Raw genomic sequence first — 16,516 nt, 5'->3', positions numbered from 1 at the left:
TTGTACATGAGCAGTGGATGGTGGCCTGGGATAAAGGGCATGTTGCAATTGAAGGATTGTGAGAAGCCCTGAACCTCACTGGGGTTGTAGCAATGTCCAGTGGAATCCAGGGTCAGAGACATAGAGGACCAGATGAAAAGTAAAAATAAGAGGCTCAGTCAGATTCTCAGCATCATCCAATGTGGGCTCAATTACCATTGGATCTGGACCCATAGCACTGTAAGGGAGGTATCCTAAGGGGGACATCAGAAACAAGTGCTGTCCATGGCATCTGGCCATGGTGAAGGCCACAGGCAATATGTGGAGTAGACAGAGAGTCCCTGAGAGGTACTACAACATCCTATGGCAACCTTTGGGGAGGGGACTTCAGTGGCCTCTGGGAGCCCTGGTTGTCCCAGTTGGAGACAGCATCTGGGGGCCTTGGAAATGTGTCAGTTACTGCAGGTAAAGAATCTTCACTGAGGAGAGACCCAGGCTACAATTGTCCTTGGCAGGAATCTTCTCTGATCCTGGGGTTGGGATAAGAGAGACACTGACATTTGTCACCATATTCCATAGCCATGGATCCAGAGGATTGATCATGCATTGGAGGAAAATATCCCTAAACTCAGTAATGTATCTCTGCCTGTCTTTAGCCCCAGCAGATGAGTCAGGAGCCCAGGAGATTCTGGAAAACTTAGTTGGGGTCAGAACCCTAGAGCCATAAGAGTGGTCCATTGCTACAACCTTGCCCATGTTCACCAGGGATTTCCAGTCCCCACCAGCGTCCCTGGAAAACTTAATCAAAGGCACAATGACATTGGGAGGAGTCATGCAGACAACATCAGGGAGATTACTACTAGTGCTGTTGAGGGATAGCTGGCACAGGCCAGGGTGCATGGTTTCATCACCATCCAGTGGGGGCCCCAGGAGTTGAAGATCAGGGACACAGCAACAGCCAGAAGCCTTGGCAAGATGCGGAAGGCCACCACTCAAAGGGACAGATTTGTCATCAAATCAATTGGCAAGTGGGAGCTGAGGCCTGCGGCCTCGAGCTCTATTCCTTTTACCCATTAAAAGGCACCTCTTGGATGCAGGCTGAACAGTTGGCTCCTCAGTCCCCAGTTCTCGAGTACAACAACCATGACCACAACCACGACTATGACCTCGACCTCGACCTCGACCTCGACCACGACCACGGCCACGACCAGAACCCCAGCTTCCAGTGGAAGGGAGAAGAACCCCGGCTGACATCCCCAGGGTAAGTGACTGGGTCTGGGTATGATATGCAGAGCTTTGGAATGCGGATCCAGGCACAGCATCAGTGCCACAGCCTTTTGGGTTGTAACAGTGCCCTGGGGACACAGGCTGTGTGGGACACTGGGCTGTGAGGTTTGGGAGAAGCCTCAGGCCCAGAGCAGCTCTTCTAAGTACTATATCATCTCTCCAGTTGCTCAGCTCTTGGCTTTCTGCAACCCTGGGCTCTGTGTGATCCACAATGGCCAAGTCTTGCCTGTGTTTCCAGAGCTCATAACTCTCGGGTTGCACAAAGCACACAAAGGGGTCCATGGAAAAGGTCACTCTCACCTCCCCACAGCTACACTGAGAGGCCATTTTGCCATAATCAATCCATCGTGGAGTGGCAAAATTGATGGCCTCTGCGCAGTTGAAGCCATGATTGAAGCCAGCATGGTAGCCATAGGGAAAGGTCACCATGAACTCTCCAGCCTCCTGAGTCATGCAATTGAAGGGAATCCCATTTTCCTTGAGAACTGTAGGCGAGATGAGGGCCACCTTGTGCCGCAGGAAGGCCTCACAGCCCCGAGAAGTGTCCGGGAAGAGCTCCCTGGCCAGGCATTCCAGGCGCTGGCCATGTTCTGGGGGCACTGCATACCACGTTTTGGGCTCCCCAAGGTGCAGGTAGTTGATGCTGTAAAGGTCCATGTCCTCCGTGTGCCAAGCGAACGTGGTCTTCCACATGCCAAAGTACAGGTAGGGTGTGTTGACACCCTCAATGACAACCCCACATTCTTGCTCTAGCAGGTCCAGAATTGTTCCCAGGTGTTGTAGGTTCCATTGTTTAGTGCTTTCTTCAAATAAGGAGCCGCTAATATCAGCACCATAAATTGGTGAATTTCCAGGGTGGCTCTTCCAGTATTGTTGCTCCAAATCTCTAAAATTCTGGTGTGGTGGAGTCTGATATTTTTTACTGTTTGCCAAATGGCGATACTCCCTCACGGTCATGGCTTTCTTCTTTTTATGGTATTGAGTAAACACACCTCCCTGCCCAGAGGTCACCTGCTGGAGGGGAGTGGCTACTAAGATGTCTTCGATATCATCGTAAGTCTTTCTGGCTTTCCATTCCTTGGGTGGAATTACCTTGGCGAGGCCAGCTTGATGTGCGCCTTGGGACTCCATGTAAGCAACATATTTGTTGAAATCTGTAAATTCTTCCATGGTTGGGTAAAAAGTCATGATGGTATAACTCGTGTTCTGGGGACTGGAGTGCACAGACTTCATGGCTGCACACAAGAAGCAGCTGACTCCCAAGTTCTTAGGTGTCCTCTAGATGCCTGAGAGTTCTGGGGAGTAATTTCTTTTCTCCCCTTTGTTTTTTCAAAATACTTTGGTTTATCTGTGAGGCAGTAATTCACACTTGGACTTTCGAACAAGTGAGATCTTTCGCAGGCTTTCTGACTCCCCAGGGGGACTCCACTCTAGTCAGTATATTTTTTTCCAAAGAAGTAGAGTATGTCCCAGCATTACGAGTTTCCTCAATTGGGGGTGTCACTGTGAGGCTTCTCCTGATTCTCAGGCTTGGGTGCACTAGTAGCAGCTAGTGTCCCACTGTACCTGGGGGTCTCTTCTAGGAAGTTGAAACAATACACCTAAACAACAACGACAAAAGATACAGAATATTCATATTTTTTAAATAAGTATATGACCAGACAAAAGAAATATTCAGCTAGCATTAAGCTAAACTAAAACATATGCTAACATCAGGATATGTTAACATTGTCAAGCCTCTGAGCCCAAGCTGAGTGACCTGCACATACACATCCAGATGGCCTGAAGCAACTGAAGATCGACAAAAGTGAAAATAGCCTTAACTGATGACATTCCACCATTGTGATTTGTTTCTGCCCCACTCTAACTGATAAATGTACTTTGTAATCTCCCCCACCCTTATGAAGTTTCTTTATAATCTCCTCCACTCTTAAGAAGGTTCTTTGTAATTCCCCCAACCCTTGAGAATGTACTTTGTGAGATCCATCCCCTGCCCCCAAAACATTGCTCTTAACTCCACCGCCTATCCCAAAACATGTAAGAACTAATGATAATCCCACCACACTTTGCTGACTCTCTTTTCAGACTTAGCCTGCCTGCACCCAGGTGAAATAAACAGCCTTGTTGCTCACACAAAGCCTGTTTGGGGGTCTCTTCACATGGACACGTGAGACATTTCGTGCCAAAGACGCAGGTCAGCAAGAGTCCTTCGGGAGACCAGTCCCCTGTCCTCACCTTCACTCTGTGAAGAGATCCACCTACGACCTCGGGTCCTCAGACCAACCAGCCCAAGAAACATCTCACCGATTTTAAATCGAGTAAGCAGCCTCTTTTTACTCTCTTCTCCAACCTCTCTCACTATCCCTCAACCTCTTTCTCCTTTCAGTCTTGGCGCCACCCTTCAATCTCTCCCTTCTCTTAATTTCAATTCCTTTTATTTTCTGGTAGAGACAAAGGAGACACATTTTATCTGTGGACCCAAAACTCTGGCGCCTGTCATGGACTCAGGAAGGCAGCCTTCCCTTGGTGTTTAATCATTGCGGGGACGCGTCTCTGATTATTCACCCATGTTCCATTGGTGTCTGATCTCCGTGGGGACGCCTGCCTTGGTCATGCACCCACATTCCCGTGATGGCAAATCAACTGTGGGGACAGCTGCTTTGGCTGCTCACCCACGTTAGAGCCCAGGGCTGCTTCCCACCCCCCTTCTCCATGTCTCTACCCTTATTTTTTAAACTTGCCTCCTTCACTGTGGGCAACATCCCACCCTCCATTCCTCCTTCTTCTCCCTTAGCCTGTGTTCTCAAGAACTTAAAACCTCTTCAACTCTCACCTGACCTAAAATCTAAGCATCTTATTTTCTTCTTCAACACCGCCTGGCCCCAATACAAACTCGACAATGGTTCCAAATGGCCAGAAAACGGCACTTTTGATTTCTCCATGCTACGAGACCTAGACAATTTTTGTCGAAAAATGGGCAAAAATGGTCTGAGGTTCCTGACATCAGGCATTCTTTTATACATTGGTCCCTCCCTAGTCTCTGCTCCCAAAGAGACTTGTCCCAAATCTTTTTCCTTTCTCTCCTGTCTGTTCCTTCAGTCTCCACCCCAAGCTCTGAGTCCTTTGAATCCTTCTTTTCTATAGACTCATCTGACCTCTCCCCTCCTCCCCAGGCTGCTCCTCGCCAGGCCAAGCTAAGTCCCAATTCTTCCTCAGCCTCTGCTCCCCCACCCTATAATCCTGTTTCCCTTGCCTCCATAACTGTTGTGGGTATTGAGAGCCAAGCTTCTAAACCTCTTAAAACTTCCCAACTCTGGTGCCAACTTGGACAACATTCTTTAATGCATTCATTTTTAGTTATCCCCACCTGCCCAGCTCCCTTATTAGGTTGAGACATTTTAACTAAATTATCTGCTTCCCTGACTATTCCTGGGCTACAGCCACACCTCATTGCTGCCTCTTCCCCAGTTCAAAGCCTCCTTCGCATCCTCCCCTTGTATCTCCCCACCTTAACCCACAAGTATGGGATACCTCTACTCCCTCCTTGTCAACTGATCATGCACCCCTTACCATCTCATTAAAACCTAATCACCCTTATCCTGCTCAATGCCAATATCCCATCCTGCAGCATGCTTTGAAAGGATTAAAGCCTGTTACCACTCGCCTGTTACAGCATGGCCTTTTAAAGCCTATAAACTCTCCTTAAAATTCCCTCATTTTACCTGTCCAAAAACCGGACAAGTCTTACAGGTTAGTTCAGGATCTGCGCCTTATCAACCAAATTGTTTTGCCTATCTACCCCGTGGTGCCAAACCCATATACTCTCCTATCCTAAATAACTCTCTCCACAACCCATTATTCTGTTCTGGATCTCAAACATGCTTTCTTTACTATTCCTTTGCACCCTTCATCCCAGCCTCTCTTTGCTTTCACTTGGACTGACCCTGACACCCATCAGGCTCAGCAAATTACCTGGGCTGTACTGCCACAAGGCTTCATGGACAGCCCCCATTACTTCAGTCAAGCCCAAATTTCATCCTCATCTGTTACCTATCTTGGCATAATTCTCATGAAAACACATGTGCTCTCCCTCCTCATCGTGTCCGGCTGATCTCCCAAACCCCAATCCCTTCTACAAAACAACAACTCCTTTCCTTCCTAGGCATGGTTAGGTACTTCTGCCTTTGGATACCTAGTTTTACCATCCTGACTAAACCATGATATAAACTCACAAAAGCAAACCTAGCTGATCCCACAGATCCTAAATCCTTTCACCACTCCTTTCTGTTCCTTAAAAACAGCCCTAGAAGCTGCCCCCATACTAGCTCTCCCTAACTCATCCCAACCCTTTTCATTACACACAGCCAAAGTGCAGGGCTGTGCGGTTGGAGTTCTTACACAAGAGCCAGGACCACACCCTGTAGCCTTTCTGTCCAAACAACTTGACCTTACTGTTTTAGCCTAGCCCTCATGTCTGCGTGTGGTGGCTGCTGCTGCCTTAATACTTTTAGAGGCTCTCAAAATCACAAACTATGCTCAACTCACTCTCTACAGTTCTCATAACTTCCAAAATCTATTTTCTTCCTCACACCTGACACATATACTTTCTGCTCCCCAGCTCCTTCGGCTGTACTCACTGTTTGTTGAGTCTCCCACAATTACCATTGTTCCTAGCCCAGACTTCAATCCAGCCTCCCACATTGTTCTGGATACCACACCTGACCCCCATGACTGTATCTCTCTGATCCACCTGGCATTCACTCTATTTCCCCATATTTCCTTCTTTCCTGTTCCTCACCCTAATCACACTTGGTTTATTGATGGCAGCTCCACCAGGCCTAATCGCCACACACCAGCAAAGGCAGGCTATGCTTATAGTATCTTCCACATCTATCATTGAGGCTACTGCTCTGCCCCCCTCCACTACCTCTCAGCAAGCTGAACTCATTGTCTTAACTCAAGCCCTCACTCTTGCAAAGGAATTACACGTCAATATTTATACTGACTCTAAATATGCCTTCTATATCCTGCACCACCATGCTATTATATGGGCTGAAAGAGGTTTCCTCACTATGCAAGCGTCCTCCATCATTAATGCCTCCTTAATAAAAACTCTTCTCAAGGCCTAGTGTTCCAACTTCTATCCCTCACGGCAGTTTTTCTCCTTCTCATCTGGCCACTCCCACCTACTTCCCCACTAAAACTTCCACCTATCAATCTCTTCCTATACAAAGCAAATGGTTCTTAGACCAAGGAAAATATCTCCTTCCAGCCTCACAGGCCCATTCTATTCTGTCGTCATTTCATAACCTCTTCCATGTAGATTACAAGCCGCTAGCTCATCTCTTAGAACCTCTCATTTCCTTTCCATTGTGGAAATCTATCCTCAAGGAAATCACTTCTTAGTGTTCCATCTGCTATTCTACTACTCCTCAGGGAGTGTTCAGGGCTCCTCCCTTCCCTACACATCAAGCTCGGGGATTTGCCCCCGTCCAGGACTGGCAAATTGACTTTACTCACATGCCCCGAGTCAGCAAACTAAAATGCCTCTTGGTCTGGGGAAACACTTTCACTGGATGGGTAGAGGCCTTTCCCACAGGGTCGGAGAAGGCCACCGCGGTCATTTCTTCCCTTCTGTCAGACATAATTCCTCGGTTTGGTCTTCTCACCTGTATATAGTCTGATAACGGACCAGCCTTTACTAGTCAAATTACCCAAGCAGTTTCTCAGGCTCTTGGTATTCAGTGGAACTTTCATATCCCTTACCATCCTCGATCTTCAGGAAAGGTAGAACAGACTAATGGTCTTTTAAAAACACACCTCACCAAGCTCAGCCTCCAACTTAAAAAGGACTGGACAGTACTTTTACCTCTTGCCCTTCTCAGAATTAGAGCCTGTCCTTAAGATGCTACAGGGTACAATCCATTTGAACTTTTATATGGATGCACTTTCTTGCTCGGCCCCAACCTCGTCCCAGACACCAGTCCTCTAGGCAACTATCTTCCAGTCCTCCAGCAGGCTAGACAGGAAATTCGCCAGGCTGCTAATCTTCTCTTGCCTACTCCAGATTCCCAGCCATATGAAGACACCCCAGCTGGACAATCAGTTCTTGTTAAGAATCTGACCCCTCAAACTCTACAACCTTGATGGACTGGACCGTACTTAGTCATCTATAGTACCCCAACTACCGTCGACCTGCAGGATCCTCCCCACTGGGTTCACCGTTCCAGGATAAAGCTGTGTCCATTGGACAGCCAGCCTAATCTCTCCTCTTCCTCCCGGAAGTCACAAGTACTCTCCCCTACTTCCCTTAAACTCACTTGCATTTCTGAAGAACAGTAATAACCCTTATGAGCCTAAGGGTCTCATTCTATTAGGTCTGTTCATCCTTACCCTACTTTTTACAACAGGGCTTTACGCAGTCACCCCCACTACTTGGACTGAGCCCCAAAAACTAGTCATCCCTACTATCTTCTGTCTAGTCATACTCCTATTCACTGTTCTCAACTACTCATAAATGCCCTACTCTTGTTTACACTGCTGGTTTACACTGTTTCTCCAAGCCATCACAGCTGATATCTCCTGGTGCTATCCCCAAACCGCCACTCTTAACTCCCTCTTAAAGTAAATAAATAATCTTTGCTGGCAGGGCTATGCTGAACCTCCTTGGGCACTCTCTAATTGGATGTCCTGAGTCCTCCCAATTCTTAGTCCTTTAATACCTGTTTTTCTCCTTCTTTTATTCAGACCTTGTGTCTTCCGTTTAGTTTCTCAATTCATACAAAACTGCATCCAGACCATCACCAATCATTCTATACAACAAATGCTCCTTCTAACAACCCCACAATATCGCCCCTTACCACAATATCTTTCTTCAGTTTAATCTCTCCCACTCTAGGTTCCCATGCCAACCCTAATCCCGCTCGAAGCAGCCCTGAGAAACATCTCCCATTATCTCTCCATACCACCCCCAAAAATTTTCGCCACCCCAACACTTTACCACTGTTTTTTTTATTTTTCTTATTAATATCAGAAGACAGGAATGTCAGGCCTCTGAGCCCAAGCTAAGCCATCATATCCCCAGTGACCTGCACGTATACATCCAGATGGCCTGAAGCAACTGAAGATCCACAAAGAAGTGAAAATAGCCTTAACTAATGACATTCCATCATTGTGATTTGTTTCTGCCCCACCCTAATTGATCAATGTACTTTGTAATCTCCCCCACCCTTAAGAAAGTTCTTTATAATCTCCTCCACCCTTGAGAATGTACTTTGTGAGATCCACCCCCTGCCCCCAAAACATTGCTCTTAACTCCACCGCCTATCCCAAAACCTGTAAGAACTAATGATAATCCCACCACACTTTGCTGACTCTCTTTTTGGACTTAGCCCGCCTGCACCCAGGTGAAATAAACAGCCTTGTTGCTCACACAAAGCCTGTTTGGGGGTCTCTTCGCATGGTCACATGAGACAAACATCAGGTCAAATCACAAAACAGAAAAAGAGCAGCAACAAACTAAAATGAAAAATTATCAAGTTTGAAAATGAATAAATTGAGCACTCCATTCAAGAAACTAGATGCATTAACATCAATAGAAACAATGAAAATAAATTCATAAGAAGAGACCATTGCAAAAAGAAACAGAACACCCAACAGGAATGAAAAAGAATGAAAACTGAGTTTTCAAAAAACATAGTAAAAAGCCATAGGCATGAAGATAAATGAAAGTAAAAACAAAAACACATTGAGGTAAGAAACAAGCAGCATAGCTAAAAATCTGGTGGAGATGTTTTACAATATTTAACAAAATCTTATGAACAAATTGATGATGATAAAGTTCTCAGTAGGACAAATATCCAAAAGTGCTCCGACAGAGAAATAAAACGACCTACCTTCCGTCAAAAACTCACAATTCCATATGAAAATACTTCAGGACCCAAAGAGAAGGTTTCCTGTTGGTAAACTCCAAATAAAGCCCCACGTTCCAAAGACCCTGGCTTTATACCTGGGCAACACCCTAACCCAATCAGGGCTCAGCTAATGTAATCACTGGGCTGGGTCCAGATTAGGCATCTCACCCGTCCAAGCCCCTCCCTTTCATTTTGCATTTTAAACCAATCTGAAAACGAAGCTAAGTAGTTAAAAATCAAGGAATGGAAAAAGGCAACCCTGACAAATACCAAACAAAAGAAAACTAAAGCAGCTATATTAATATCCAATGTAGTTATAGAATTAAAAAGGCACATTTTATGGTTATTGAATAGAAAAATTCACCAGAATAGTACAGTGATGAACTTTATGACCCTACGCATAGCACTGACACATGGAAAGCCAGGACTGAGAGTTGTTGTAAAGTTAGACAGTAAAATCTGCAGTTGTGATGGTAGTTTTTAATTTTTTTAACATTATTCTTTCAGAAACCAATAGAGCAGAGTAAAAAATTAATAATGTTATAATAATATGTACAAGCTTAAGAACTTTGAGGAATGAAATTGCAACAATTAAAAAGCAAATGGAAAATGCTTCTCAGTACACAAGAAACATTTGTAATAGATAAATTTACCAATACAGGACTACAAAGTAAATATCAAATTAAAATCCCATAGAATGCATATACAGAAAACAATCCTGACCAAAATGAAATGAAATTGAAAGTCAACAATACAAAAGCTGAATCCAACCATATTTACTTGAAAATTTATATTCACATTTCTAAAATCCTATTGATCTTCAGGTTGCACTCAAGCAGTGAGTAAAAATGAAATGAAACAAAAATATGCAAAAGAAAATGAAATATAAAAATGATCATGGATAGATAAATAAGCAAAAGGGAAAATGTATACTGAAATAGAAATGATTAATAAAACTAAAATCTGATACTTTTAAATAAAAAATAAATAAGTAGCAGTATTGATAAACAAAGCACTTGCTAGGCCTGGGCAAGTAATATACAGACAAAGCCCAAAGCATTCGCAGTAGTGAAAAATAAAAACTTGGTAAACACACACAGTCAAAAATGGGGTTACTTTGAGGGGCACAAGGAAAACAACTTCCAATGGCCAAATCTCCAAGCCAAGCAAGAAAATATATAAATTGAATTATAATCCAAGCATGAAATAAATATGAGTTCGTACTGATATAAATTAAAAATTAAATAAATTAACAAATAGCTGAGAAGTGACAAAATTCTTTCTCATAAGAATTCTAAATGAATTAGGCCAGGCACAATTAGGCTGGGCGAGGTGGTTCATGCCTGTAATCCTAGCACTTTGGGAGGACGAGATATTGGCCTCCAGAGATTGGAATGACTTGAGGTCAAGAGTTCCAGACCAGCCTGACCAATATGGTGGAACCACATCTCTAATAAAAATACAAAAATTAGCCGGGCGTGGTGGCACATGCCTGTAATCCCAGCTACTCAGGAGGCTGAGGCAAGAGAATCACTGGAAGAGGTTGCAGTGAGCTGAGATTGTGCCATTGCACCCCAGCCTGGGTGACAGAGCCAGACTGTCTCAAAAAAAAATTCTAAATGGATTAAATTAATTAAAACATTGTCCATTTTTAAAATATTATGACCTTACATGAATAGATTGTGTTTTATGTATTTTCATGTATTTTTTGCGTGGCATTTCCCTCATCTATGTTGTTCTGTGCAGCTGTACTTTGTCTTGTTTCCTTGCTGTAATTTATTCAACGGTATAAATGTTTCCATTGTTAATGGGTATTTGGTTCCTTTCCACCTTTGGCCTCTTATGGAAAATGTTGCTCTGAGAACGCTTGAACACAGATATTGGAGCTCACATGTACTCCTGTCTATGAACGGATATCTTGGTCATAGAAGGCAGTCAGGCCTCCATATTCTCTGGGTTCAGCATCAGTGGATTCAACCAACCAAGGATCAAATGTGTTCACAAAAGAAAAGAAACAGTGAAAACTAACAATCAGTAAAAACAACAGAAAATACAGTAAACAACTAATTGCATAGCCTGCTAACCCATGATTAAGCTTTCTAGAATTTATTAAGATGGTTCTTACTTTTCTAGCTGCCCTTGTCTTGTCTCCCATTTGCTTTTCTCCAGTTTAAGATATAGGCAATAAAACACATAGATCATAGGTCTCCACTTTAGTGAGTTTTAAAGATTATATACACCCATGTAGTCAACACACAAAAGAAGACACAGAACATTAGCACAGCCCCATAGCATCCTCTCAGGACAGGAGCTTTCCAGTCAATCCCCACTCCCCACAAGAGGCAACCACTTTCTAACTTGGATGATTACAGGGGAGTATGGCCTGATTTGGGAATGAATAGGAATGGAATCATACAATATGTATTCACTTGGGTTTTGCTACTTTTCCCATATGGGATGTTTGTGAGATCATCTATCCTGTTGCATGTACCAGCAATTCATTCCTTTTGATTGCTGAATAATATTTTAATAAGCAACAGTTTTTCTACTCATCTGTTCAGAGATAGATGGATTCCATTTCTTGATTCTTTTGAATTGGGTAAATACCTAGAAGGAGAATTGCTACTCCTAGGTATTTATCCAATACCTAGAAGCACCAATGAGTGCTCAAGTTAATAAAAGACTGACACACAGTTTTCAGAGGAGCTACATGATGTCACATTCCCACTAGCAATGCATGTGAGAGCCCATTGCTCTGGACATGGGACTGTTCCTCTCAGAGCCAGAGTGCATGGTTCCAGTAAACCTAGGCCTAAACTGGGACTGAGAACAAAAGTTAGTAATGCTATAATAATTTGCACAACAAACTTAACAGCTTTGATCATATAACCTGCAACAAACAAAAACCAAATGAAAAAACCCTTTTCAACATGTTCAAAACATTTACAAAAATTTGCCAAAGCAGGACTACAAAATTAATATCAATTAAAATTCCATAGGTCAATAAATTGACAATGATCTTGACCTAACTGAAATAAACCAGAAGGTCAAAAATAAAAAAAAACTGAATTTGATGATCTTTATTTGAAAATTAATATCTGCATTTCTAAAAGCCTATTGATCTTCATGTTGAAATCAAGTAGTTAGTAAAACAAAATAAAAACAAAAAGAAAATAAAACATTAAAGTAAGGATATAATTATAAATAAAAGGGAAATATATTAAAAATAAAGATTAATAAAACTGAAATCTGACACTTTTTAAAAAATTAAGGAGTGGGCCAAGTGTGGTCACTCATGCCTGTAATGCCAGCACTTTGGGAGGCCAAGGTGGGCAGATCACCTGAGGTCAGGAATTCGAGACCAGCCTGGCTAACATGGTGAAACCCTGGCCTTACTAAAAATCCAAAAATTGGCTGGATGTGGTGGCACGCACCTATAATCCCAGCTACTCGGGAGGCTGAGGCAGGAGAATCACTTGAACCTGGGAGGTGGAGGTTGCAGTGAGCCGAGATCGCGCCACTGTACTCCAGCCTGGGAGACAGAGTGAGACTCCATCTCTAATAATAATAATAATAAATAAAGGACTGACAATACTGATGAAGAAATAAAGTTTCTAGACCTGTGCAGGAAATATAGAGAAGGAGCCTAGAGCATCTTGGAGTGCTGGAAAATAAGGATGTGGTAAATACAAAACAAATAATAGCATTGATGGGGTTATGTTAGAGGAACACAGAAACCAATGAAAACAGCTCCCAATGGCCAAATATCAAAGAAATTGAGCAACAAAATAACTGAAGTAGAATTGAATTATAATCCAAAGTATAAAATAAATATAAGTTCATGCTGTTATAGATAAATGATTAAATAAATTAACACACTGGGGAGAAGAGACAAAATTCCTCTGCAGAATTCTAAATAAATTAATTAAAATGTTTCTAATTTTGGAAATGTTATATAAACTTACATAAATAGAATAATGCTTTTTTGTATTTTAATGTATTTTCATGTGTTATTTCCCTCATCTATGTTGTTCCGTGTCACTGTAGTTGATTCTGTTGCCTTGCTGTAAGGTGTTCAATGGTGTAAATGTTTCTGCTGTTGATGGGCATTTGGGTTGTTTTCACTTGGGCCTTTTAAAAACAATGTTGCTCGGAACATGCCTGGACATGTATACTGGAGCTCATGTGTCCTCTTATCTATAAATGGATCCCTTGTTGTGCAATATAGTTAGCCCTCTGTAACCTCTGTGTTCAGCATCAGTGAATTCAACCAACTGTGGGTTGAAAATATTCAGAAAATGAGGGAAAAAACAATAAAAATAACAAATAAAAAACATTTCAGTAAACAACTACATAGCATTTGCATTGTAATAGGAATTATAAGTAATCTAGAGATGATTTAAAGTATATGGGAGGACATGCATAGGTTACATGCACATACTAAGCCATTTTATATAAGGGACTTGTACATCCTCAGAACACTTAGGAGGACCTAAAATTCATCCCCTTCACCTCCCAGAACATCAAGGGGCAACTGTATGTGAATTCAAACTTTACAATGCCAAATTGTTTTTCAACACTTGCTAGTCATGTATGAGGGTACTCATTGCTCTTCACTTTTGCAAATCTTTGGTGAATATCAGACTTTTTGTTTCTAGCCAATCAGGTGAGATTGTGGTGATGTCTCATTAAATTTGTATTTCGTATCATTGTACCCCTGAATTCCAGCCTGGGCAACAGAGTAAGACACTATAACTTTTTTTTAAAAAATGGTGGCTCACAGCTGTAATCCTAACATTTTGGGAGGTCATGGTGGCCAGACTGCTTGAGCCCAGTAGTTGGAGACCAACCTAGGCAACATGCGAAACCTCATCTCTACAAAAAATAGAAAAGTCAGCTGGGTGTGGTGCACACCTGTAGTCCCAGCTACTTGGGAGGCTAAGGTGAGAGGATCACCTGAGTCTAGGAGGTTGAGGCTACAGTGAGCTGTGATCCTGATACTACAGCCCAGCCTGGGCTGAGACGAAAGAAAGAAGGAAAGAAAAAGAAAGAAAGAAAGAGAGAGAGGGAGGGAGGGAGGGAGAGAGAGAGCGGGAAAGAAAGAAAGAAAGAAAGAGAAAGAGAGAGAGAAAGAAAGAAAGAGAGGGAAAGAGGGAAGGAGAGAAGGAGGGAAAGAAGGAAGGAAGGAAATAGAAAGAGGGAAGGAGAGAAGGAGGGAAGGAGAGAAGGAGGGAAGGAAGGAAAGAAAGAAAGAAGTAGGGAGGGAAGGAAGGGAAAGAAAGAAGAAAGAAATAAAGAAAGAAAGAAAGAAAGAAAGAAAGAAGAAAGAGAAAGAAAGAAAGAAAGAAAGAAAGATTAATCTCCCTGATTACAAATGAGAGTGAGCAATTTTTTCATATGTTTATTGGCCAATGGGATATTCTCACTCATGAATTGACCATTATGTATTTTGTCCATTTCTCTACTGAGTTTGCTGTCTCTGTGCTAGCTCTTTATATATACTGGATATTAGCTCTTTATTAGAGATGAGTAATACAATATCTGTTCACACTCCTTCGTTTGTCTTTTCTCTCCTTCTCCATATCTTTTGATGAACAGAAATCCCTCTTAATCTCTAATAACAAAACTGTTATTTAAAATAGCTAACAAAAAAAAAATAGCTAACATACATGGTGACTATAAAATGCCAAACACTGTTCAGTTTACTCTGCATAGAATAACTCATTTAATCTTCATAATAACCTATAAGAAAAATGTTATCTCTGTTTTTCAGATGACAAAACCCAGTAATGGAGACATTAAGCAATTTGTTCAAGGTGATAGAGCTAGCAAGTGTTAGAGTCAGAGATTTAAACAAGAATCTCCAAAATGATACCTTAAAAAAAGGACAAATGACTTCTCCCTTATCAAACTGTGATATTTGAGCTGAAATGAACAATACATCTAAGTACAGAACACAGAGGCCAGACATATGTGCATGTACAGTTGGCCCTTGAACAAGGAGAGGGTTAGGGACACTGAACATCTGTGTAGTTGAAACTCCTTGAGTAACTTTTGACTTCCCTACAGTAAGACTGTAAGCCTTACTGACCACATAAACAGTTGATTGACATATTTTGTATGTCACATGTATTATATACGTATTTCTACATAAGTAAGCTAGAGAAAAGAATGTTTTTAAGAAAATCATAGGGAAGAGAAAATGCACTTAAAGTACTGTACTGCATTTCTGGATATCTTCAATTTACTTCATCTGTTTAGAAGATGAACAGTCTGTCTGAAATGGCTGGCAACCTCACTGCAGATCTCAGTCTACACTATGTATCAAGCAATTCAACTTTTTTGTAATGTCATGACTTTTCTCTGCTTCTTGGGAACACTTTCAGCATCAGTAGTGGCACTTCGTATGGGTTCCATGGTGTTATTCAAACTTTAAGATATTGTACTAAACATGAAAAATACTCTAGAACCTGCAATTTACTGAACATGTTTGCTCATGTGTGGATGATTAGTGTCCCACAGCGTTTTAAGAGGGTACATGCAATACCGGAGCTCTCCTCAATAGCAACAGGATGTGGCTTCAAAATTCTTACAGTAGTACAAGGGGTACTACAGTTAATTTTAAGCAGTTATGATTTAATAATACATCTTTACATTTGCTTACATTTATCTCACCTGAAATTGGCACCATGTATGATCTGTGTGTAAGTTCTGAAAAATTTCAACTTTTAAAAACAGATTTGTGTTTTACAGTAATAAATGATAACATACATGTTACATACATGTATTTAATGCATTCATAACACACATAATTACTTTCATTTTTTCAATATTTCTAAACCACAAGATTTGTCTCACAGATTTTTCAAATTGTTCTGAATGTCCAAGATATTTACCAATATAGTTAGTGAAAAAAATCCACGTGTGAGTGGACACATGCAGTTCAAACCTATGTTATTCAAGGCTCAACTTGTACATGTATCCTGTGGAGAGGAATTAATTATTCAATAGGTAATATGATGGTGGCCTTTTTGGGGAGAGAGAATAGCTCTACCTGACACTACTTAGATAAGTAAATTACTGATAGATTAAACACCTGCTTTGTACCTGCTTTGCACCTGCTGTACAAAGGAAAACTTCAAGACTATTTGAGAATATATTGAAGAATATGTTTATCCATTCAAGGTAGGATAATATGCCCTAAAGAAGAACCAAAAGCACAAACAATGATAGAAATGTCTGATATATTTAACCAATTCCAGTGTAATGATGACATAAAAAAATTAAGAGATAAGACAAAGCATAGAATAGTTTTATCATACATAAAATAGACAATA

The 16,516-nt window shown here is 41.7% G+C and overlaps 1 protein-coding gene across 1 annotated transcript; it reads right to left on the bottom strand.

Moving 5' to 3' along the window:
* Positions 1 to 996: 996 nt before the first annotated feature.
* KDM4E (lysine demethylase 4E) lies at positions 997 to 2,610 on the bottom strand. The gene has a single exon (XM_054440701.2). The coding sequence runs from the start codon at positions 2,497 to 2,499 to the stop codon at positions 997 to 999; it is 1,503 nt and encodes a 500-aa protein (XP_054296676.1). The 5' UTR covers positions 2,500 to 2,610.
* Between the last annotated feature and the right edge of the window lie 13,906 nt (positions 2,611 to 16,516).

Source organism: Pongo pygmaeus, chromosome 9 (genome assembly GCF_028885625.2).
Source record: "Pongo pygmaeus isolate AG05252 chromosome 9, NHGRI_mPonPyg2-v2.0_pri, whole genome shotgun sequence".
Classification (NCBI taxonomy): Eukaryota; Metazoa; Chordata; class Mammalia; order Primates; family Hominidae; genus Pongo; species Pongo pygmaeus.
Note: the sequence above shows the minus strand (reverse complement) of the source record. Positions and strands in the feature narration are given on the sequence as shown.

What these genes read in the sequence shown, in the direction of transcription:
- KDM4E (XM_054440701.2), bottom strand. Translation starts at nt 2,499, where the DNA reads ATGAAGTCTGTGCACTCCAGTCCCCAGAACACGAGTTATACCATCATG.